Source organism: Blennius ocellaris (genome assembly GCF_963422515.1).
Source record: "Blennius ocellaris genome assembly, chromosome: 7".
Lineage (NCBI taxonomy): Eukaryota > Metazoa > Chordata > Actinopteri > Blenniiformes > Blenniidae > Blennius > Blennius ocellaris.
The window spans coordinates 2,388,534-2,413,761 of NC_137656.1; the positions used below are offsets into that span (position 1 = coordinate 2,388,534).

Genomic DNA, 25,228 nt, shown 5'->3' on the forward strand with positions numbered 1-25,228 from the left:
TCACGTTCCCAGAAGACGAATCGATAACGAGGGAGAGATCGACGAGCCGAGGCCGAGACGTGACGATGACGATGATGAGAAATACTTGCAAACGGGTCACATCAAACCATTTACATCCAGATTTATAAAGTCAATGCATACCGTATGTACAGATCTCTCTATATAAATAGACGTGTGGAATGTACTTTTTTATTTACATCAGCGAAGGCAGGTAAAGGTAAAGCGTTCACATTGTGTCGTCCCCATCCACACCAGTGTTAAAGGACCTGCATGCACCCGACGAGCCGAGCCTCAACGGCTTCCTGTAAACATCCCATAATAGCCACGAACGGGAGGAGTTGTTTTTTTTTTTTTTTTAATGCTGTCGTGTTTTCATCACATGTCAAAGTTTACAGTGATTAGAGTTCAAATTTGAATGTGAAACCATGAGGATTAAACAAGCCGATGTCACAGATGACCTTATACGGTCGCGTCTTCCGGGGGCGAAGGCCTCGAGAGGCTGGTGTCAAATTACAAGAACTCAATTCCCCCAAAGGTGGTCAGGATAAGCACTCCTACAACAGAGGCTTGACGGCGGATGAAGAAGAGTTGGGCTTCTTAAAAGTCGATAAAGGGGTTTTTGTTTCGCGGATTAAAGAGGAAATCGAATCCGCCATTAACGCCAGCGAATGCTCACCGAGAAGTCAGCATTTACATTTCCTCACATGGGCAAACTCTTCCAGGAGAACTGGCAAAAAAAACCTGTGCTGCTGATGTCAAATTACAAACTCTTTTGTGTTTGCATGTTGAAATACTAAGTACTGGGTTCCAGCGGTGTCTTAAAGGGCCGGTACATGAATAACAACTTCGAGAACAAACCGACTCCGAGGCTGGTGTCAAATTACAACCAGTTGATTAAAAAGGCTTCATGGGAGCCAGCCAGTATGAAGAAAGCTGGTTTTTAGTTAGATTTTTTTCTAAAGATTCTGCTTGCGTCATGCTTAAATAGTCAAATGATGAACTATGAAACACCTAAATAATATTCCAGAATAAATAAAAAAAAAAAAAAAAAAAAAAAGCTTTTCACCCTCTGAATGAAAACAGTGCCAATATTCGCAGATATTTCAGTCTTTTTGCATAAAAGTTTTGCTCCAAACAGACGTTCCAGAGTCTGGTAGTAAAATATTGCACTGAGGTGATGCTAAAGAGTTTTCACGCTGCTACCGTAAAGTATCATGGAGGCAAAATTAAAAAGAAACAAAGCCGTTATATATGTGCCAATATTTGATGAAGAGCTCATCGAGTAAAATAGGTGGAGAGTTTGATTTCCCGTCGATTCCACCCCGATGATAAAAAAACAAAACAAAACCCAAAAAACCTGTTAATTGCGATAAAAAACACACCTGCTCACCTTGATATGTGTTTAGTGTTTCTATTTCCATAACAAGACTGTGGAAACACGTCAAAGTCTGTCCTCCAGGGAACCCGCGTGTTCAAAAAAGGGGGGGGGGAAAGACGGCAGAGGATAAAAACCACCTGCTTTCATGTGTCCCGCCACGGTTTCCACGGCGACCGTCCAGGTTCTTTAACACCGGTGTGAACCGCTCGGAGGTTCTCGTAAATAAAGCGCGACGCCACGGAAGCGACGGGACTCGGGGGAGCCCCGCGGTTTTGCTTCGGAGCGTCGGCTGTTTGAAAAGGCTTGTACTTTCCGTGGGAAAAAAAAAAAAAAAACAAGATAAATAAAAAATAACAGTCAGCTCTGTTGTTTCACCAACTTTGTTTTCGGTCAGAAAAAAAAACAAGACGTCGTCTGTGCCTCGGCGAGACGACAGAGTCGTGTGGCTCCGCCCCCCCCCCCCCCCCCATCAGCTCCAGTGGGACGGCGTGCCTGAGATGGAGGGCCGGGCGATGCCCTTCGGCGAAGGCTTGGATCCGAACCAGGACATCTGGAAGACAGAACCCAGAGGGGCGAGACGCTAAATACGACAGGATTGACCACGTGGGATGTTTTCAGCGCCGTTGTGACGCTTTTTAAGGAGTCGAGAAATGCATCTCTTGGGGGGGGTTTGCGAGATCTTCCTGTGGGTGCACGGGTTTTATTTTTATTTATTTATTACAGTTTCTCCACACAGTCCAAAAACATGGCTCCATGTCATTTCCCCCCAATAATCTTTAATCTTTCAATCATCACCTGGACTAAATTACATTGATACTTATATCATATATTTCATATGGCATATTGCATGTACATATACATATATTTATACATGTGCAAGTACACTACTACCATTGGTTATTATTATTATAAATATACTATTGGTATTATTATTATTATTATTACTGATATATATATGTTATTGTTTGTTATTTTATTGCTACCATATTGTTGTTATTTTATTGCTACCATTATTAGTAGTACTGTACACGAGTATTATACACTATTACACATTGTTATTATCTGTATTATTGTTATTATTATTATTATATAATGCCTACTTCTAATGGCTCTGCCACTGCACCTTACTATTTATTTATCTTGCTTTTATCTCGTGCGTATTTCTAAGTGCCCATGTTCCCTTCTGTGTTTCACTTTATGTCTTATACCCAGATATTTTTATATTTTTACTTTTATTTCTATTCTATTGTATTTTATAATATTCGTATGTACCAGATTGTTGCAACAAAACAATTTCCCTTCGGGGATGAATAAAGTAATTATCTATCTATAAGTCATTAGATTATTGGCTGTTTATGACACAACTGAATCGGCATTCATTAAAAAAGAAAGAAAGAAAGAAATGCTGGAAGAACACATTTTGTATTATCACTACAAATCCAGATACATTTGTTGAATAATGACTTAATCTCACTGTCCTGGTTCAAGTCTGGACTTAAAAACTAATTTTTAATCGCTCGGTTTTTATAAAGTGAAGTTATTTTGTTTGTTGTCGTCCTTTTTTCGGATCTCTGTGTTTCATTATAGTAAATTTCATTGTGGTTTTTAATGTAAAGCCCCATATAAAAAGTGCTATAGGAATAAAGTGAATTATTAAAGCACGTCTTGACGGCAGAGACGCATTAAGTCAATATTTTCTCATTTAGAATGACTAAACCTCCAATATCGCTTGCAGATCTAGTCTGAGTCCCGTTTCATATCCTGTCACATCAAAACTTCTTCTTCTCCAGTGGGAAAACCTAAAGAAACATCTGGACTGGGTGAGGAGGTGTGAAGGAGAGACCTTGTACTCCAGAGTCTGCTTCAGCATGTCCTCCTCCTCTCGAGTGAAGTTCAGCAGGACAGAAACGGCTCGTATGAGCTGGAACGCCTGGAGGGGGAGGGGCGACACGGAAATCTTTCATATAAATCAAAGCCCTATCAAAATACTCGTGGGCCTGAATAACTACATGGTGCCCCCCCTAGTGGTGTGACTCCTGGTTTCTATTCTCGTTTTATAGTTCATACGAGTCGTTATATAGTCGAGACTCGCCCCTGATGTTTATAGCGCATTGCGCAACAGCACCCTCCAGTGGCCCGGCATGCTAACTACGTCATTGTCAGTGTGTCCGCTGCTGCAGTGTAAACACTCCCTCTCTCTCTCTCTCTCTCTTTTTCTAAACAGATTCGGTGTTGCCACGACCCACCTCCGCCTCCCTGCAGGACATGAACTTCAGCACCACGTGCTTCAGATACTCGAAGTTGATCTCCCGCGAGTCGTTGAGGTCGGACGTGTTGGTCACCGTGGTGTTGGAGGTCGGGGGGCTCGGGGTGGAGGCCGGCGGGGCCTCGGGGCAGAGCCTCTCTGGCTTCTCCGCCCGGCTCTCCTGCAGCCTCTCCCTCCCGTCGGCCTCCGGCTCAGACTTCAGCTTCTGCAGGGAGAGAGTGGCGGGACAGTCAGGGTGACATCTGGTCCTCTACTTCCTCTTCCTCCTCCTCCTCCACCATCATCATCCTCCTCCTACCAGTTCTTTCTGCAGAGTCCTCTTCAGCTCCGCGAGTCTCTGCTGCAGCTGTTTGATGGTCTGTAAAGACAACAATCAATCAGTACATTCTTCAGCTTTCATCGCGGCCACGGTCACACCTTCCTGGGGATTTAAAAAACCTCTGCATTTGGGCATTTACACATAAACGCACCACAAACGATGACTCGGCATCTCCCGTTAACTCTAAAGGGGGGGGTAATTACGTCACAAAAGGATTCTGACCGGCTACTTTTATTCTACACTTTGCCCCCCCCCCCCCCATCATAGTTTAATTTCCTTGTATTTCATCTTACTGCATACTTTGCTCCCCTTAGAACTTATTATACTTTATTATAGTCTGTGATTTTTATCTTATTTTATTATTTTAGTCCCATTTTATTTTATTTATAATTACTTTTTACTGTAAATACTTTTGGCCCTTAGAGTTCTTGATAGTCATTGTATATAAGATACCTCCATTCTTATCTGTTTGCACATTTCTTGTCTTTCCTACTCATAAGTGTCCTCAAGAGTTGAATGTAACAAGTAAATGTCTCCTTTGTGAGATCAATAAAGGCTTATCTTATCTTATCTTATTGTGGCTTCATGCTTATTGTTGCACTGCCCCCTACAGGTTTGGCTGCTCATAGCAGCTCTGAACCAGGTGGACATGCTGGTTGTAAATGTCGAGGGAGAAATAGCCGTTTATGGTAAAAATCCAGGGAAGTGGAAACGTGGCCTGAAACTTCCTTTTGCTCTTCGTGTGAATAATAATAATAATAATAAAAAAAAAAAAAAACTCTTGTGGGTTACTGACCCTGTTCTTGTCACTGAGCTGCTGCTCCAGGTCTCTGTTGACCTTCTGGATGTGATCCAGGTCGTCCACGGTCACGCTGCCGTTCTGGTCCTCCTCACACACCTCGGGGCTGTGCAGCTGCTCCGTCAGTGTTTCCACCTCCACCTCCAGGTAGGAGATCTGCAGCAAACACGGACAAAAAAAGAAGAAAAAAAGGCCATTGGTTCGTGCTGCAGGTATATTTTTTGGGGGGTCTGAGGAGCGTGACACCCGGTGCAGGTATGAGGAGCGTGAAACCCGGTGCAGGTCTGAGGAACGTGAGACCCGGTGCAGGTCTGAGAAGTGTGAAACCCGGTGTAGGTCTGAGGAGCGTGAGACCCGGTGCAGGTCTGAGAAGTGTGAAACCCGGTGTAGCTCTGAGGAGCGTGAAACCCGGTGCAGGTCTGAGGAGCGTGACACCCGGTGCAGGTCTGAGGAGCGTGAAACCCGGTGCAGGTCTGAAGAGCGTGACACCCGGTGCAGGTCTGAGGAGCGTGAAACCCGGTGCAGGTCTGAAGAGCGTGAGACCCGGTGCAGGCCTGAGGAGCGTGAGACCCGGTGCAGGTCTGAGGAGCGTGAGACCCGGTGCAGGTCTGAAGAGCGTGACACCCGGTGCAGGTCTGAGGAGCGTGAAACCCGGTGCAGGTCTGAAGAGCGTGACACCCGGTGTAGGTCTGAGGAGCGTGAAACCCGGTGCAGGTCTGAGGAGCGTGAAACCCGGTGCAGGTCTGAAGAGCGTGAGACCCGGTGCAGGCCTGAGGAGCGTGAGACCCGGTGCAGGTCTGAGGAGCGTGACACCCGGTGCAGGTCTGAGGAGCGTGACACCCGGTGCAGGTCTGAGGAGCGTGACACCCGGTGCAGGTCTGAACTCACCCGGGCCTGGCAGCCGTCCAGCTGCTGCGTCTGGCCGAGCAGCTCCTCCTTCATCCGGCTCAGCTGCGACTCTTTGTCCTGCTCCGTCTGCTCCAGCTGCGCTCGCAGCCGCTCCGCCTCCTCCTGCAGCTGCAGCAGGGACGCCTGCCGACTCTGCACCTCTGCAACACACACACACACACACACACACACACACACACACACACACACACACGTCAGACTCCAGGGGGGCGGGGCAAGCACAAACAAGCTGCACGTCAGAGATTTCACCAGATGCCTTCAAGTTGGCAGCAAACACTAAAATACCTCGACACGTGTTCACGTGGAATCTGATTTGAAGAAAAACTGGGAGGATTTGGTTTGGAAAATCTGCTTCGTCGTCAACTTTGAGCTAAAAGGTTCATGTCTTCATTCATTTCTGTCACACAGATGATATAACATGTGGGTTTCTTTTTAAATGTTCAACATTTTCATCTTTCACTTCATCAGGAACCCTTTAAAAAAATGTTAATCTGCCGGGAAGAGGAAGAAGAAGAGGAAGAAGAAGAAGAAGAAGAAGAAGAAGAGGAAGAAGAAGAAGAGGAAGAAGAAGAAGAAGAAGAAGAAGAAGAAGAAGAAGAAGAAGAAGAGGAAGAGGAAAAGGAAGAAGAGGAAGAAGAAGAAGAAGAAGAAGAGGAAGAGCAAGAAGAAGAGGAAGAGGAAGAAGAAGAGGAAGAGGAAGAAGAAAAAGAAGAGCAAGAAGAAGAGGAAGAGGAAGAAGAAGAAGAAGAGGATGAAAAGGAAGAAGAAGAGCAAGAAGAAGAGGATGAAAAGGAAGAAGAAGAGGAAGAAGAAGAAGAAGAAGAGGAAGGAGGAGAAGAAGAAGACAACAAAACAAAGAGGGAGAAGAAGAAATGAGAACAAGGACGGGGAAGAGAAGAATAAGAAGAGGAGGAAGAAAAAGAAGACCGTAGGAGACGAAGAAGAATTCTTTAACATCTCAGCTTCAACAAATCTGAGTTGTCGTTTATGTTCTACTCGGGAATTAAACAATGGTGTGTGTGTGTGTGTGTGTGTGTGTGTGTGTGTGTGTGTGTGTGTGTGTGTGTGTGTGTGTGTGTGTGTGTGTGTGTGTGTGTGTGTGTCCATACCGTCTTGCAGCACTCTGACCTCCTCCTCCTTCATCGTGAGCTTCTCTTGGACCGCCGACAGATCGAGCTGTGACGTCTGCAGAGACGTGGTCATCGCTGCAACCTGACACACACACACACACGAACACACACACACACACACACAGGGCGTCAGTGACCATATGTCGGCCCCTGAATACTTGATGATGTGTGTGTTTGAGTTCAGACCTGCGTCTGCAGCTCCTCCCTCTGCCTCCGGCTTTCCTCCAGAGCTTTGGCGATCTCCGTGCTCACCGTCTGCCTGCTGCTCAGCTCCGCCTGGGCGCACGCACACACACACACACACACACACACACACACACACACACACACACACACACACACACACACACACACACACACACACACACACACACACACACACACACACACACACACACACACACACACACACACACACACACGGCACATCAAATAATAGGAAAGTGCTGAATAAACATTTACATTGCGTATCGTTTTAAAAGACGTTTGTTTTAATAGAAGAGACGTCAGTTTTGATCTCAGTGTTTTTTGTACTCATGACACACAAAAGTTAAAGGTATAGTGGAGGATTTTCTTCTTCCGGGTGGATCATCAAAATAACTGGTCCTCCCAATTGTCCATCATTCTGGTGATATATGACGTAAGCCCGTCGTACGTGCTCGTCCCTGCGTGCAGCTCACTCCACACGGTTCTCATCATGCCGGTGGCCGACCCGACGCATTATTCTCGGACATTTTTACACAGTTTCACCCCCTCTGGTGCAAATCTTCTTGTAAAGTGAGCTTATGTGAGCGATGCCGACTTGTGACTTGTAAACAGAGCGTGCACGAGGAGAACTGGGCTCGTGCACGTCTCTCGCACGCGTTTTAGTCGGCGTTCCGTCTCGGGAGCAGGTACAGCGTTGCGCATGCGCATTTTTTTTCCAAACGGTGGAGAGGGCGGTTCTTTCCTAAAATTCCTGAAAATCCTCCTGTATACCTTTAAGTTAAGATTTGGTCAATTCACTTATGGTAAAGGTGTAAAACGAGGCTTTAGCTGTCCAAAACAACAGATTTTCATTCGTTTTGAACCCGTTGACACGAGACCACCAGAGGAGCCGACGGCACCTCCTCCAATCCTGGTGTGTGTTTGTTCACACGATGCACTTTATCTGGAGTGGCATGAACTGGGATTGTTTCCTGTAATTCTACATTTTGATAGACGACTCGTATATTTACACGCCGGAGTCCCGGCAGTTGAGCTGAAACGTAAAGCAGTGAGTGGGTGGATGATAAACTCACCCTGCACTCCTCCAGCTCTTCATTTCGCCGCCTCAGGCTGGAGTTCGTCTCCACCATCTGCTTCTCCAGATCAGCCTAACACACACACACACACACACAAACACACACTCAAGTCAGTCAACACATTCGCTTCCCACTAATAATGTTAATTATACTAATGTGGCGTGAAAAAGTGAATCCCCTTCATATAAAAGTGTCTCGGTTCTTCGTCGCGCCACAAAGAGACAGAAAAACGGAGTCGCCTGGTCAGATTGATGGATTTTTAGAGGTCGTTTCCCTCAGGAGATTAAATCCTTCATATTTTAATCGGTGAGACGATTAGAAAAAGACGACATTGGTTTAAAATGATCTAATTTTGTAATTCTCACACTGTTACGTGAGCTCCCTCTAGTGGCATAAAGGGGGCAAGTCATAAATAAATATATGCTGAAATAGGTTTGTTTTTTTAAATATATATATATAAAAATATCATCAAAATAGTACAAATGATCAAAGATTGGAAAATAATCTCTAAAATAAGAATCGTCTGGTTAACGGCCGGTTCATTGAGTTAGCATTAGATACTAAAGGCCATGATTTATACGTTCAGCCTGAAGACGAGTGTTCGTTCTCATCATAGGTTTCTCATTTTCTGTTTGTTGTTTTTAACACTTCTGGCTCGATCAGCCGACTGCGTGCAAGTGTGAATGAATGAATGAACTGCAGCTGCTATTCTTAATATTGTCGCTTGCCATGTGTTTGAGAGGCAATTCATTGAACTATAGAATAATTTAACTGATTAAAATGTTTATTATTTTTGTGGAGAAAACATTATTGTGGAGAAAATCATATCTTCAACACAAAAAATGCTCTGACCACTGCACTGCTTCATCTAATAGCATTAGAATTTGCATTTATTTGAATGTGGCAGTGCAGCTTAATGAACTTGCTCATTTCAAAGGAAATTCAATTAAAGTCAATTAAACTTCTTTCACCGTCTCCTGATCCAGACCGTTGTTACCATAATGACCTTTACATCTTTTTTTTTTTGACAAAACTAATATCAAGCTCTGTTGTGAATAAGTCTGCGGCACTGAACTAAAAAAAAAAAAAAAAAAAAAAGCGAGTGAACGCACCACTCTGTCCGCCAGCGTCTGCTTCTCCGTCTCTAAAGCGCCGATGCTCTGCTGCAGCCGGACGGCCTTTTCCTGACTCTGCTGCTCCAGCAAACACAGCTGCTGATCCAGAAAGGCCTTTTCTGCACTCCACTCTCCTTGCTGCAACACACACACACACACACACACACACACACACGATTACACACACACAGCGAGACACTTTAAACAGATTGAGAGCCGCAGCCGGTGGAACATTTCCTTTAATGGACGTCAGCTCTCCACCGTGTTTCTCATTACAATAAACTACACGGAGTACTTCCACTCATATCGGTACTTGGCAGAGACAAGTAGCTAAAAGTTAGTACTGCTGAGTCAAATGTCTCTATTTTTTATATTAACGACAGGACATTTTCTCCCAGTATTTTCCATTAAAGAGCATTTCTGTACATCGTTGAGCAATGGAAACCTGCGATTCCCCAGAGTTCACTCAGTATTTTACGACACTCGCTTTAAACTTGTAATTTTTACAAGTCGTCCTAAAACTTCCCCCCACCAGTTTTTCCACGTGCTGCTGCTTCTCGGCGACCTGCTGCTCGGCACCTCTCAGCCGCTCGCCGCTCTGGGAGACCTGCTGCTCCAGGTTTGAGATCTGAAACAAACCCAGAAGCAGAGAGTTGTGACGAGAGGTTCTGAAAAAAAAAAAAATCCAGAGTTTCCCCCGGTGTTGCTGCGCGAGCGTCTCACCTGCGAGTCGGTTCTCTCTCGGTAGGCCCGCGACGAGTCGTCCTTGTGTCTGAGGAGCGTCTGCAGCTCCGTGATGCTGCAGCTCATCCTGGAAACCTGCAGACGGACGAGACGCCGTGTTTTTGTTTCCCACTTTCATTCAAAGTTTTCCATTTACACGGCAGAAACGCTGAAAAATATGCAGTTTTTCTGTCGGGCCACTAGAGGGTGCTGTTGGTTGTTGTAATAATGTTAGATTCTTAAATAACTCGCATTAACGTTGACATTTCTTTCTTTCTATGTTGAATTGTTAAATTTCTGGAATACATTTTTCAAAGAAATTTGATCTTTTTCACAAATTTCTGATCAGATTATGGATTTCAGAGTTCGGTGACATGAGTTGTGGCATCCTGGAAGTCCAATGTGGAGCAACGTCACTGATTGTATGATTATGTAGAATTATATTAAGAGAGAATAAAAAAAAAAAAGAGGAAATAACTGAATACACAAATACTAATGCTCTTAAAACTAGATGGTGTCGTCGTCATATTTCTACATTGACGATAAATAATCTTCAGCAATCGCTCAAATATGGTTGTACATTTTTTTTTTAAATACAGTTTATTATGCGATTGGAAAATTAAAACTGTATCTGCTTTTTTACATTCAAAATAGCCAAAATTACTATATAACTGAAAGGTTTTCCTTTTACAGTTTTTTTTTTTTTTTTTACAGTAATGATAAAAGAAAGCCAGAAAATAACAACAGAGGTAAATCACTGGGTACTAAAAGGTTAGTTTGAGGTTTTCCTGGTTCACCTGTGCTTCCAGAGAGCTGACAGTGTCGGCATGATTGGTCCGAACCGCCAACAGCTCCGCTCTGGTTTCTTCCAGACTCTGCTCCAGGCTGGACTTCTGAAAACAACAACAACAACAACGACAACACTGATTGATGAGTGTTTCCGCTTCTACTTTTCTCCTTAAAATTAGAATGGAGTTTAGACACAAATGTCTTATTGGACTGTGGGAGGAAAACAACATCTGGGGGGGAAACATGCAAAGTCCACACAGTGCGAGTTCCCAGCATTACAGCACTTCAAAGCCTCGTAGATCAAAGTGACTCTTTGACGCAGACGAGTCCCGTTTATGTAAGCTGCCGTCATCCAGGACACAGCGATCGGTTGATCGGTGGTCCCTCCAAAAGTGACGTTTGTGGGCGTGTCCTTCACCTCCTGGAGGAACTCCTGCAGGTGTTCGTCCTGGCTCAGGTTCCCTTGTAGTCGTCTTTCCAACGAGGCCGCTTTCTTCTGAAGCTCCGCCAACAGGCGCTCCTTATCCTCCTCCGTCACGGCAGCCTGACGACGGGACGGGGGGGAGAAAAGCGTTTATTTCTGTGGGACGATTCCGGATTCCACTTCCATTTATTTGTAAAAAAATGTTTTTAATTAAGCTCTTAAAAGAAGTCTGGAATGTAAATATTTTGTATGTTTTAGATGCAACAATTTCACAAAGTTTAGAGTTTCCCTCTAAAACGTCATCGATTGGTTTCTCAACTCCAGATGTTTACAGGCTGTATTTATGCATAAACAGATATACCGCGCTGTGGAAGTTACTGAAAATTAGCACTCAATTCAGTCGCTTCTTCAAATGTATGGCAGCTCCATTACTAGTTAACAGAAAAAAAAATGTGATTCAAAACGAAACTCTTCTTCATCAGTTATGATGATGAAGATTATGCTCTATAACCTGGAAACATCTGTGGCTAATGCTAAAGCTAAAGTTAGATCACGAGCAGGACCAATTGTTTATCACTAACATTAAAATCTATTGCTATGGATCAATGGCTCATATACTTATTCTACATATAAATGATATGTTTTATATTTTTTCATGCCAAGTTTTGTATTATTTCAATAATTTTATATATTTGTGATTTGCCCTGACCTACCACTAGGGGGAGCGGGCAGACCGCTGGTTGCACATGTACCACAGTGTGACAATCACAGACCGAGAGTATTGACGTTATAGTGACTGATGAGATATTTTCTGCCAGAAGATAAAAGTGTCCCAGTCACATTTAATTAAAAATACATCTCATGCTTCACGTTGACCATTTGATGTTTTATATTTCCCGTCTCTCTCTGGCGACGGTAGCAGAGACGAGAACACTGAACAAACTGCTGGACATTATGGACGACAGCAGCCATCCTCTGCCCCCCTTTCTTTTCACTTACGCTCAAATTTGGCCCCTTTAAACACGCTCAAAAACTCCCCAAATTTGGCTCGTGAAGAATCGCATAGAGCCGGTGATCATGTAAAAAAAATTCCCCACAAAGTCCAAAAATGGCTCTCTAGCGCCACCGAGACACACTAAATCGCCCGCCACGGTCTGTAGGAACGTCGTAGAGAGATGCAGCGAATACGAAATTTGTTCGTCTCGTCGAGACCTACAACTCACGCGCTCTAACTTTGGACCTAAATCCAACAGGAAGTCCGCTATTTGCCTTTCAAAGTAAGATTTTCGCCCCAAAAAAGCCCAAACGGAAAATCTAACTCATTTATTTTTTTTATTCTTTGCTCTCTGTGTTGCTGTTCCTGACTCCTGAGGGGGTCGTCCCAAGGGATTAATAAAGTCTGAATCCTGAATCTGAATCTGAGAACAACGATCCACGTTCATGAGACGAGTCCTCCCGTCCTCCCGTCCTCCCGTCCTCACCTTCTGCTGCTGCAGCTTGAGGGCGTCGTGTTCGCTCTGTAAGTCGTGGAGGGACGTCTCCAGCGCCGACACCATACTCTGAGACTGGAACGGCAACGAGTCACCGGGGTTAAGCGATGAGCGGGGCAGAACGAGAGCTGATGGGGGGAGGGGGGGACGACAAACCTTCTGGAAGTCTTCGGAGACCTGCTGGATGACGGCCTGCAGGTCGCGGCACCGCCCCTCCACCTCGCCGATCTTCTTGTCGGCCTCCTCTCTGAGCAGCAGCAGCTCCTCTCTGCAGCCACAAACGCAAATTTCACTTCCTCGTGGTCGTTTGCGAGGCTCCTCCTTCCTCAGATCTCTCTCTCTCCATCTCTACATCAATGAGTCCAGTGTTTGTGAACGAAATCTCCGGTACCTCTCGATTTCAAACTCCGAGTTGAGTCTCTGGCTCTCCTGGTGCTGCCGCTCCAGCGCCTGGAGTTTCCCCCGGGCCTCGGACAGGCCTCGCCTCGCCGACTGAACCTCGGCCTCCTTCTGCTGCAGCTCCTCCTCCCGCCGGCTCAGCAGCTCCTCCTTCCTCAGCAGCTGATGGGGGGGGAGACACCCGGCGAGGGACACGGGTCACAATACAAAGGAGTCTGGCGTGACAGGGGGGAAGTGCTGACCGAAGCCGGCTTCGATTGAGTCACATTGAAGAGCTTTCATACGCGTTTAAAATCCTAGTGAAATGAAAACTCAACCTCCAAAACACTCTGGCTGTCGCTTCTAGGGACATTTTTTTATGCTAACTGGTCCGAGGGTAAAATGTTAAAACACGGCAATCTGCGAGAAAATAGCCGATAAACAGCGGTATTTCCGCTGCTGGGCGGAGCTTCTGACAATAATAGAGTGACATCACGAGTTGTGCACACGCCCAAGTTGTGTTTACATTATGGAGGATCAGAGTTTTGACCACGAAGAGGCTGAATTTAACGATATTTCATCATCGTCGTCATTTCAAATCCAGTGATTGATGAAGAAGACACAGAAGGGTCATTCTGCCATCGGTGACCCCGTCTGGAACATGTTTGAGGAAGCAGAAGACGCTTCGTCCTCCATTCGTCCTCGTCTCCTCGCCTCAGCAGCCGCCAGTTTTCACCTTTGAGGCTTTGAGGCTCCTGACTTTTGGCAGAACAACCCCGCTTCGTGAATCAAACACGTCGAAGCACTTTTCCGAAGATGAGTCCAGGTACTACGTGATCGTCTACTAGCCGCCGGGGCCAGCGGCTCTCGCTAGCCGCGCGAGCTAGTGGCTAGCCGCTCCCACCGCCCGTGCTCCTTTTCTCCTCTCTCGGTCTCTTCCAGGCTCAATCTTTCGTCAAGGCTCATAAAACGCCGACTATAACTTCAAAACACTGTTAAAACTTTGATATTTAAGAGGGAAACAAGTCAATATAAACACAACAGATGGAGATCTGCACAACTCTTGACGTCACGCCCACGAAGAAGGATTCCCCCGACTTCCTTGGCTGGAGATTCAAAATTCAAATAACTTTGTTATGCGAGTCGGAGAAACCTTACAAGTAGAACCCCAACTATCATTTTTTTTGCAAAGTAGTGTTTTACATTTCACTCGGCCTTTAATGCTCTTAATAATTTAAAAAAGGCGCCACATTCCCAACCCTCTATGGAAATGTCTGCAGACTGTACGCACCATGTGCTTAACTTTAGCCAGCTCCTGCTGCTGGAAGCCCTCCAGCTCATCCAGGTCGTCCCTTTTCTGGAAGAGCGCTAAGCTTTGCTCCGTCATCTCCTCTATCCGGCCCGCCAGGGCGGCCTTCTCCTGAACAGACGACAGCTACGTTAAACCTCCACAACTACTCGCCACGGCCCGCGACGCCAATGGGCGACCAGCGGGAGACTGAGCGCCCCCCCCCCCCCCAAAAAAAAAACTTCCACCTAAAGCGGCCCGTTTTAAACCGCTGTGGAGCGCTTTCCACTCGAAATCGTGTAAAACGGAGTGAGACTTGCCTTTTCCGCATTCGCCATCTTCTCCGTCCATTCCTGCCGGGAGAGGAACGACAGGGGAGTTAAAAAAAAAAAACAACAACAAACAAACAAGTAAGCAAATCAGATGGTTGGGTGAAAGGTGTGGTTCACCTCGTCCTTCTTCTCCAGAGCCAGCGCCATCCCCTCGGCCAGCTTGGCCCTGCTGGCCTGGTGAGAGTCGCTCTGCTCCTGGAGCTTCTTGATGGACGCTGAGCGGAGAGACACACAGAGAGGAGGAGGGAAGATGGAGACGTCCGGAGAAGAAACGAAAAAAAGAGGTTTGTACGCAGCCGGAGGTTGCGTCAAGGAGGGGAGCTCATTCAGGCGAGAGACGAGCGAATGGATGGAAACCGGGGACGAGTGAAGCCGAAGGCGACGTCGCCGGGTTGGACGTAGAAAGAGGAGAGAAGTAAACCAGACTGAAAGCCCAGAAAAAGCCGCCAGCATCCACAAGAATCCCCCCCCCCCCCCCCCCCTGCTGGGCCTCACGACTCAGGAGGAGAAAGCGGGTCATATTCACAACCTTTCAAAATAAATGTGAAGCGTTAAGACGTAACAAACGTCACTGTGTTGGGCGGAGAGGTGGTGGAAAGTCAGCTCGCAATCAGTCAGTCATTAAAAAAATAATAATTATAAAAAAATCACGGACTAACTACCGTCATGCCGACGACATGGTTTTTAGCGTTTCTGCGGAAACGGTCGTCATTTTCAAAACACTGAAGTGAATCGAACGTTTGCACGACAAACTGAGACTGGCGCCAGACACGAGGAAATTAAAGTGTCCGGCACAAAGTACGGCGCCGAATGACGTCGGATCGATCATCTACTCAAAGTGGAATCGACGGACATGAATTTATTCAGGTTCATACTGAGAGTTTCTTCATAAAATGCCAAATAAAAGATCGATCGGATTGCAAGTGTGAGACAGATCGCTGCTATTTATTTGTTTTAAGAACAGTTTAGTATTATTTAGACACTGTAAACTCGTTTTATGTACCGCTGCCAGGATGCACTTGTAAAAGAGATTTATTAATCTCCTGAGTAAATAAAAGGCAAATGAGTTTATATACGTCAGAATTCTGCCCAATAACTTTCTCAAATTAAGGAAATAAAAAGGTCCTGGCAATTTCCCGAAGCACAAATGTTTGTAAATGTGAAAAAACAACAAAAAACCCTGCAGATTATTCAGCCTGACTCTAATAACGAGACGTAAAATAGCTCGTATTCACATGGCGACGCGGGCGAGTCATTATCCAATTAGCTGGAGAATTAATCCCGTGGTTCGGCTATGATTGTTCTGCGGAGGAATTATGGCCGCTCTTAATTTCACGCTTCAGAGACGGCGGGCCTTGACGTGGGAGGATCGCGGAGCGTAGAGCTATGACGGTAGAGTTCAGGTCAGAGGCGGTAGAAACGGTGTGGAGGAGCAGGGAAAAAAACGGAGAAACGTCCACAAACTTCTTACTTTGAGTCATTAAAGAAACCAAACCATGTCACAGAAAAATCAAAACTGAACAGTTAAATATCAGTAAACGTCAGAGTTACAATTTCTTTGTGTTTTCATAAAAATGCGTTGTTTTTTTTTTATTTAAAAAGGTTTTTTTTTCGCACGGCATCCCAATCTTTATTTAAACTCGTGAACGCCACGGCCAAACATTGGGTTTCTGAAGGAGAGAAGGTCTCTGAGGTGTGTGTGGTGTCCCGAGGAGGAAGAGGAGGAGGAAGAGGAAGAGGAAGAGGAAGAGGAGAAGGAGGAGGAGGAGGAAGAGGAAGAGGGGACAAGAGTCGAGGTACGTACAATCCTGATGCTTTTCTAACGCAATTTCAAGCTTCTCCTTGGTCTTCTGCATAATTCGCAGCTGCTCAGCGTAGTCTAGTGTGGGGTGGAAGGGGGGGGGGATGGGGTGGGACGGGGAACACACACACACACACACACACACACACACACACACACGAGGAGGACGAAGAGGAGGAGGAGGAGGTGTTGAACAAAAAAAAGGGAGAGGGAGAAAACAAAAGGGAAAACATGATTGAGAGATAATGGAAACTACGACTGGGCTTCTAATCCGAGAGCAGAGTCACTAAAGTCGCCCGGGAGGAAGTGACATCATGAAGTCTCCTCCAAAACAAAAGCCCCGTTTAACACGACAACGGGAAATGAGGGCAACTGTAAAACTTTCGGCCGGTTTCGGGGTTCGGAGTCTCGGCAACCGTCGCCTTTTTCAAACCGGCAACCCGAGGTGGAACTTTTCAAAACAGACTCGCGAGACACAAACAGCTCGGAAACGCTCGGGAGTTTCTTTAACCGCAGCCGGGGGGGGGGGGGGGGGGGGGGAGGAAATGTCCCGCCAAATTTAAATGCTGGAAATATACGTGTATCAGAGCGTAATGACAACGAGTTAGAGACGAACATCAACAACTACAACTGGCTCACAAATCTTACATGTTCCCTGTGTGGATTCTGTTCGAGGGACTTTAAATAAAATATTGACTTTCAGATCAAAAACTTAAATAGGAAATATAAATGTCCAACTTAAATGGCTTTTTCAAACTCACCGCATTTACAAAATATAACATTGTGCATTCTTTCATGTTCAAGTTGGATTTAAAAGACTATTACTTATGTTTCTAATTGTTTTAAACCACTGAAATCAGAGATTCTCTCATTATAATGCAGTACATAGAATGTGTCGTTTGTTATTGATGAAACAATGCAAACGTCCTGCAGCGACACCGTTCACTCTTTTCCACTTAAAATAATTCTAAATAACGTCCCCAATGCATTATTATCCTATTTTATTTCCTGCAAATCTCTAAATCAAAATAAACATTTAAATATTTTACTGGTATAAGACGCAACATGTTATCAAACTGTTATTTAAAAGGTTTTAAATTATTAAATATTTTACAGTTGTTGATCAGGATGGATTTTTTTTTTTTTTAATAGAGTTAAAAAATGTTTTTTAAATATATATATATTTAACATAATTTTAGCATGTGGAAATTTTTGTCCTTGATAATATACAAGAGTTGATAATTTTATAAAAAAAAAAAAAACTATTATATTTCCAAAATATGTAAAGAAAAATACATAAAATCCACTGTTAATCAGGTGAAAAGGGATTTTTATTTTATTTTTTTTTTACCAAAATGGACAAATATGGAGGTTTTTTTTTTTTTCTTTTCCATGAAAATTTCTATTTACAATTTCTTCTTCCACTCCACGTTTTGAGTTGAGGTGAGGATCGTGTGTCGGGGATTTCTGCGACCGTCTGACCTCTGACCTCCGTCCTTACCTGTGAGTTTGGCCTCCAGCTTCCGGATCTGGTCGTTTCTCCTGAGGATCTGGGCGGGCAGGTCGTCCCTGGAGCTGCTGCCGTCAGACGCCTTGGAGAAACACACACGTGTCGGATTACAGAACACCGACGGATGTTTTAATGCGACGCGCCCGGACCACCTGAACCTGACCTCACGTGGTCGGCATGCGACGACGAAGACGCGGGAGGAAATGAAAAGAGCCGCTCACGGCGGCCATGTTTCCATTGTGTTCAAATCTCAATGTCACAAACAAGGCCGTGCCGTGTTGCTCCTGGGCCGGGGCATTAAATTATTTAAGCCGAGTGTAACGGAGACAACGCCGCGGCCTCTGGGAGTCTGGAAGTGGGAGACGAGCCAACGTGAAATACAGCCGGCACACAGAGACGGAGCCGCGACAGCAACACAACCATTTAAAGACCTTAAAGTCAAAGAAGGAGGAGATAAATTGATACAAATTCAATATATTCAGGGTGGAATTAGCAGTAAATTAGCATATATTTCCTTGAATGCTGGTTTTTTCTTACATGATGTATTCCACATGTTTTCATTTTCCTATTATTTAAAGAGGCACTTACTGGTGAAGCGCCTCGACACTTTTTCTTTTTTTGTCCACAATTATGGAAAATCTTGAAAATGTAAACTGGTGTGGATGTGCCCCCCCCCCCTCCCAGAACGACCCTTCTGTGTCTTCTTCATCAATCACTGGATTTGAAATGATGATGATGATGAAATATCGTTAAATTCAGCCTCTTCGTTGTCAAAACACAAATCCGCCATAATATAAACACAACTTGGGCGTGTGCACAACTCGTGATGTCACTCTATTATTGTCAGAAGCTCCGCCCAGCAGCGGAAATACCGCTGTTTATCGGCTATTTTCTCGCAGATTGCCGTGTTTTATCATTTTACCCTCGGGCCAGATAGCATAAAAAAAAATGTCCCTTTTTAATTTGTTTTTTCTGAGTTATTTTTGCCAGCTCAAGTTATTTGATTTCCAGTTGGAATTTCTCCTCGAGAGTGAAAATCGAACACGAACGATCAATTGAAAACGGCATTGATTTGGTGTTTTGGTTTCAGAAAGGTTCCACGCTCACACGGCAATGAAAAAAAAAAATGACGGTGTCGTAAATGTTCACGTTGTTGGAGAAGCGCAGTCGCGCTCGTTGATCCAACTGTGCAGAATTCTTACATTGCAGGCGAAACGCAACGAAAATTTTACGTTTTTACTTGAAAACATTATGCAGCTGGAGCCTGAGGCCACGTTTACACGTTACCCGGGTTTTTTTTTTAGAGAAACCGATATCTCTTTCCCCTACAAAACATTTTAATCGACATATATGTACGCCCTTTTTAAAACTCGTCTCAAAATCCATTTTTATTCTTTGGCTTTTACCTCAGCGTGAGACTCTGGTTTTAGTGCCTTCGTTTTTTTTATTGTTTTAACTTTTTATGTTTTGTTTACCGTTTTACCATCTGATTGTTTTTATTGCTTTAACTTTTTTTATTGTTTTAATGTGTTTATTTTGCCTCTTATATTTTTATTTCAATGTACAGCACTTTGTCTCAGCTGCTGCTGCTTAAAGCGCTTTATAAATAAAGTTGAGTTGAGTATGTACGCCTGGTTCAGAGCTACTATAACTCTGAACAGCCAAGCCTGTAGGGGGCAGTGTAACGAGACGCATGAAGCCATGACAGCCAATCAGAATCCTTGGGGAAAAAAAACAAAAAAAAAAAACCACGACGTCACGAATTGTGCCGTCTTCCCCTCTTCACATGCAAACAGAGTTTTTCAAAACCTCCAACGTGGCCGGACTTTTCATGATTCATCGTTTGTGGTGTTTATGTGTAAAAAGCAAGGCCCGGGTCCGCGTACAGTACACGTGGCCTTACCCCGCGACTGGAAGCTTCCGTCTCATTTATTTATATCCGCGTCAGCTGATCGGTGAGTTCTGAAGGGACAAAGACACGATCGAGTGTCGGGGGGGGGGGGAAAATACCGACGTGAGCTTCGTGTTACGGCGTGGCGCAGCCCGGGAGCCCACGAGCAGCACAACAGAGGCCCCGCGGAACGGGTTCTCTCTGTTCCGATACCACGCCGGTCACACCCGACCCGGGTTTATCCAGATTTGTGCTGCGCGGCGACTCGTCAGCTCCCGTCGCGGCGCTTGAAACTCAAATTACAGCGACTTTACACACCAGTTAATGGACAAATCAAACTCATTAACCACTATTAAGACCCGGGATCACATCTGCCTGGGGGGGAGTGGGGGAGTCGGCGCTGGATGGAGGCGATAAAAGGCTTTCATCCAGTTCAGAGTGGGGGATTACTGATGTGGCCATCGGCATCAACGGGGGGATTGGCGGCGGATCCCGAAATGTGAAGACGAGTGGCCTGAATTCACCGGAGCTGCCCGGGGGGGGGGGGGGGGGGGGGGGAGCACACAGAGCTTTTTGGTTCATAATGAATGAAGTCGGGGGGGGGGGGGGGGATCTGTTTCACGAAAGAAACGCAAGATAAACCAGTGAAGAATCCAGATGTTGGTTTTAAAACTGCAGACAAAAATGTTGTCATGTGTTGCCCATGAAGACGTTTACGGATCAGCTGTTGCTCTCTGTTACGCAACTCTGTGCCGGTGGTTAGCGTTAGCATTAGCAACAGTCATTTGAATTCGCGTGGTTCAATACTTAGCGGTTAGCTTCATTTGCTAAGAGCTGGTAAATCATCTCAGCTCTTTTGCTGCTTTTTCTTGTTTATTTCCTCCAGATTATAGAGCATCTTCCTCCTCTAACATCCAGATTATAGAGCATCTTCCTCCTCTAACATCCAGATTATAGAGCATCTTCCTCCACTGACATCAGATTATAGAGCATCTTCCTCCTCTAACATCCAGATTATAGAGCATCTTCCTCCTCTAACATCCACATTGTAGAGCATCTTCCTCCTCTATCACCCACATTATAGAGCATCTTCCTCCTCTAACATCCACATTATAGAGCATCTTCCTCCTCTATCACCCACATTATAGAGCATCTTCCTCCTCTAACATCCAGATTATAGAGCATCTTCCTCCTCTAACATCCACATTATAGAGCATCTTCCTCCTCTAACATCCACATTATAGAGCATCTTCCTCCTCTAACATCCACATTATAGAGCATCTTCCTCCTCTAACATCCACATTATAGAGCATCTTCCTCCTCTAACATCCACATTATAGAGCATCTTCCTCCTCTAACATCCACATTATAGAGCATCTTCCTCCTCCAACATCCACATTATAGAGCATCTTCCTCCTCTAACATCCACATTATAGAGCATCTTCCTCCTCTAACTTCCAGATTATAGAGCATTTTCCTCTACTAACATTCAGATTATAGAGCATCTTCCCCCACCAACATCCAGATTATAGAGAACCTTCCACACTACCAATACACTAGTTACTTTCCAGAATAACTAGTCACTAGCAACTGATCAAGAGACGTTAGCAGCTTGCAGGTGATTTTGTAGATCCACCATAAAAGAAGTGTGTGTAAACCGACAGGCTGCTTCTGTTACGAGAAGCTCTTGTTCTCTTGTTGTGCAAACAGGTTTTCTGTATTTCAGAGTGGAGCAGCTTTGTTTTACCTTCAAACACACCGTGTGGACAATTAATGCTTGTTAGCGTGTGGCGTTATTCAAGATCGTCATTTGCTTGACAGAGTTCAGTTTAGTCTGACGTGCTGAACTGAAGCTCCGCCCACACAGCAGCTGAACGCCGCCTTAGGAAAATGCTGTTTGTTTGCTCCTTCCTATTTATGAAGGCAATTGGTTGGTTTAGACCCGAGGATATCCTGGACAATGTTTGACAGGGACTAGTGAGCGGTTAGTTAAAAAAATAACCAACGACTTCTGCTCGTCTTGCTCAAAAACGAGGAGCACGTTCATGTAATTGACGTTTATTCTGCAGGAAATGGAAACAATGGCAATTAGTTTTAATGAGGTTGTATGAAGTGAAAAGAAGGATGGGTTTTATCATGCTTTATAAATAGCTGTGATTATGTTCTGCCAAAGTTTTAAATATACCAACTAAATGTTTACATAGACTTGTCTGTGATAATGATCAACATATTTCCGTCTGGTCGGAACCATGATGAGGAATAAATATACGATAATAACAAAAAAAAAGTAAACTTTCCATTTAGTAAATGGAGAGACAAGTCCAGAGTTAACCTCAAATAATAATAGTAATAATAATAAGAATAAGAATAAGAATAAGAAACATAAATAATAATAATAATGATAATAATAATAACAACAACAACAACAACAATAATATTATAATAAAATATAAATTAATAAAATTAATAATGAGAATAAGAACAACAATTACAATAATAATAATTAATAATATTAAATAAATAATATAAATAAATAATTAGAATAATCGTTTCTTTCTTAATCGTGTTTAATGAAATGGATGATTCACGAAATTCTAATATTTCGGAGGTTTGTCCTTCCCAGTGTTGTTACACTGCCATAAAGCACCACCAGGTATTTTTGGTTCAAACGTGGCTTATATGCTTAAAATGCTTCTTTTTCAGGGGGGATAATAATAAAAAATAAAAAAAAACTCACATCAGACAAGTTAAATTGAGCTGTAATACCCTGAAAGGCGAGTGTTCAGCTCCTCTGTAATCTGTACCATCACAATCCTAAACTCCAGAGCTGTAAAATATTAAGACCATGAGTGCATGTGTAACAACTCTGTATTGTACAGATAATGTAGAGTTACTATGTTCTTTCTTGTCTGCTACATGAACTACAGTGACGCAATAAACCAAACCAGAACAAGGTTCATTCTTGTTTTATCTTGAAAATCAAATAAAGAATTATGGTACAAATAAAACCTATATGATCTTATTTTATTTATAAAGCCCTTCAAGCAACCAGAAAACCTTTTTGCTTCACATAAGATTTATAAACACTATTATTGACATAGACATATATAATTTTGAATTCTTTTGCTGGTTATAAATCTTATAAAAAGAAGAAACCCGTATCTCAAAATACGATCCGGTTTCCCGTGTTGGATCTCCCGTGTAAATGAAAAACCTGTGTGAGAATTTCTGACTAAAAATCCACCGACTGCATCTTAAAAGGTGCAGAAATCCAATTCAGAAGAAATACCTGCCGTGAAATCCGAGCCGATTTAGAAAACCCTTCTTAAGCAAGGAAGAGAAGCAGAGGCGGTGACTTACGAAGTCGTCCCCCGAGTCCGCCCCCATGGAGGCGATGGACTCCTTGCTGATGGTGCGAGGGATCCGGACGCCGCTCCGCGGCGCCGTGGCCGCCTCCTCCGCGATCTTCTTCTTCAGCTTGGCAAACATGTCGTCGTCGTCGTCGTCGTCCCCCTCGGCGTCTCTCTTCCGGTGCGATAGGCGGTTGGTTGGCGGGCAGGCGGCTGCACGCGACGCATCGGAGTCTCGGCAGGTTACTCGCTCCGACGGCCGGAGGGGAGCCGCGTCCTGACGCAGTGCCGCTGACCACAGGCTCGTGTTTCCATTGTGCTACATCTATAGGAGGAGAGGACGGAGGACGGTATCGATCAGCCGTTTACTCACAGCGCAGCTCAGACACACTTACACATACTTAGAGGTGCACGAGAAAGAGCACCCAGCTCAATTTGTTTTGTTTTCACTCACACTTTCACAAATAAGCATAACTGCTTCTCTAGCCGCCTTGTACACAAGTTACAAACAAATGATTCTCAGCACATCAGGGGTTAAATCTTCATATTCAACCTTGCAAGCGTAGATCTACATGAAAAGTCCGTATATAGTGCGGTAGTGGACGTACCTAGTAACAATGGACGCTCAAACTGAATCCCTCATTGCTAAAGTCTTCTTGTAAGAGTAAAACTACAAATAGAAACTTGTGGTTCAGTACACTAAAGCCGTACATGTCGAAGAAGAAAATCAGACACTTTCCAGAGTCTCGGCCCAGTTTTTTGCTTTACTGTAAATACTATCCAAGAAGCTTCGGTTGGGGGATATTGATGCATCGATATACAGCTGATATAAGTGCAACAACTCAACATAGAAAGCAGCTGGTGAAAACACACACAAACTAAACTAAACTGTATTAATGACCTTGGGAAAGTTCCTTTTTCCCCACATTGACCGCATTCTGTTTCTAGGATGCGGTGGGCGGCCACATTAAAGGGGATGGGGGGGGTCAAAGGTCTTGCTCAGGGACCCATAGTAGTGGCCCATCTTGCTGTGGAAACCTGCAAACTTCCAATACCATGTCCTCTGCTGTAACCTCTCGGCCACGATTGCCCTATCGTGGAAGCAGTTTGGGCTTCAGTGTCTTGCGAAAGGACAATTAGACGTGTGGACCGGTGAGGTTTGGGGAATCGAACCAGCAACCTTTCTATTGACCTATGACCACTCTACCAACTGAGTAACAAAAAGCAGCTTTCATAAGGTCTGCCACGTCAGTGTGACTGTAGCAGATCGAAGTATCTATGTCTAATTAACAGTGCATTTCTCAGAGTGGAAACAGGAGATAACATAGTTTAAAAACACTTTAATAAAGGATCACGAAGCTTTGACGCGAGCCTCCGATAACAAGACATACCACGAAGCTGATAATACTGTCAGTAGCCATTTTATAATTGCTGCTTCCTGATTTCTTCTCCTGCAATGTAAAGTCAAGCAGACCTTTAAAAAGCCATTCCTCAACCTCAATGACATGCAAGTTTATCAGAATCAATAATGTAGATCCTTGAAGACTCTCCAGAGTTGGCAACTTATAATGTCTCTAACCTAACTCAACGTTCCAGGTGAAATGTGGACGAGTCCAGTTGTAACCTGGCTCAGATAATCTAATTAGTAATTTAGATTTACACAGTCAGACTGTTTTGACTGACAGCTAGCCAGTTAGCCACGTTAGCTCCCCCAGCCACAACAATGAGAGTTAGCTGGCGGCTCGCTCGCTCGTTCTTTCCTCTTACCGTGTTCATATTCGGATAAATATCCATCCGTGGTGTCTCGTTGGCTGTAAGTGTGCGTTTCGGAGCCTCGGGGGGCAGCAACAGTCGTGTCAGTCCGCTGGGAAACGTCAACTCGCCGCTCCGGTCTCGTCTGACAAGCTAAGTGCTGCTGCTGCTGCTCGTCCGAGAGCTACACGTCATCAACCCGAGGATAGCAGGTGTCTGTTGACGGCACGGCGGAGCGGCTGCTGATTGGACAGGACAACAGAGGGGGCGGGGCAACGCGGGCGCGCTCTCTACAGGCAGG

General features: G+C 44.6%; 1 protein-coding gene across 4 annotated transcripts; it reads right to left on the reverse strand.

The window, feature by feature from the left end:
- Positions 1-1,813: 1,813 nt before the first annotated feature.
- Positions 1,814-25,077, reverse strand: golga1 (golgin A1). Of its 4 annotated transcripts, XM_080498800.1 has the most exons (24): positions 24,943-25,077; positions 23,186-23,500; positions 17,926-18,016; positions 16,428-16,502; positions 14,741-14,838; positions 14,612-14,644; positions 14,295-14,423; positions 13,017-13,186; positions 12,782-12,893; positions 12,617-12,700; positions 11,130-11,255; positions 10,720-10,815; positions 9,923-10,018; positions 9,732-9,827; positions 9,197-9,337; positions 8,082-8,156; positions 6,988-7,077; positions 6,781-6,883; positions 5,651-5,811; positions 4,760-4,918; positions 3,943-4,002; positions 3,625-3,849; positions 3,222-3,308; positions 1,814-1,928 (listed from the first exon to the last, which is right to left on the reverse strand). In XM_080498800.1, the coding sequence occupies exons 2-24, from the start codon at positions 23,312-23,314 to the stop codon at positions 1,848-1,850; spliced, it is 2,517 nt and encodes an 838-aa protein (XP_080354926.1). In that variant the 5' UTR covers positions 23,315-23,500; positions 24,943-25,077; the 3' UTR covers positions 1,814-1,847. The 4 variants fall into 4 exon arrangements, with proteins under 4 accessions (XP_080354926.1, XP_080354925.1, XP_080354927.1 ...); XM_080498799.1 differs by lacking the exon at positions 1,814-1,928 and having other exon boundaries at positions 2,961-3,308; XM_080498801.1 differs by lacking the exons at positions 1,814-1,928; positions 16,428-16,502 and having other exon boundaries at positions 2,961-3,308.
- Between the last annotated feature and the right edge of the window lie 151 nt (positions 25,078-25,228).

Bases quoted from the DNA above. Each gene is read 5' to 3' on its own strand.
- golga1 (XM_080498799.1), bottom strand. From the start codon at position 23,314: ATGTTTGCCAAGCTGAAGAAGAAGATCGCGGAGGAGGCGGCCACGGCG. The intron at 9,828-9,922 runs GTGAGACGCTCG...GGTTTGTTTCAG, and splicing joins GAGAGAGAACCGACTCGCAG to ATCTCAAACCTGGAGCAGCA. The intron at 8,157-9,196 runs GTGCGTTCACTC...TGTGTGTGTTAG, and splicing joins AGACGCTGGCGGACAGAGTG to GCTGATCTGGAGAAGCAGAT.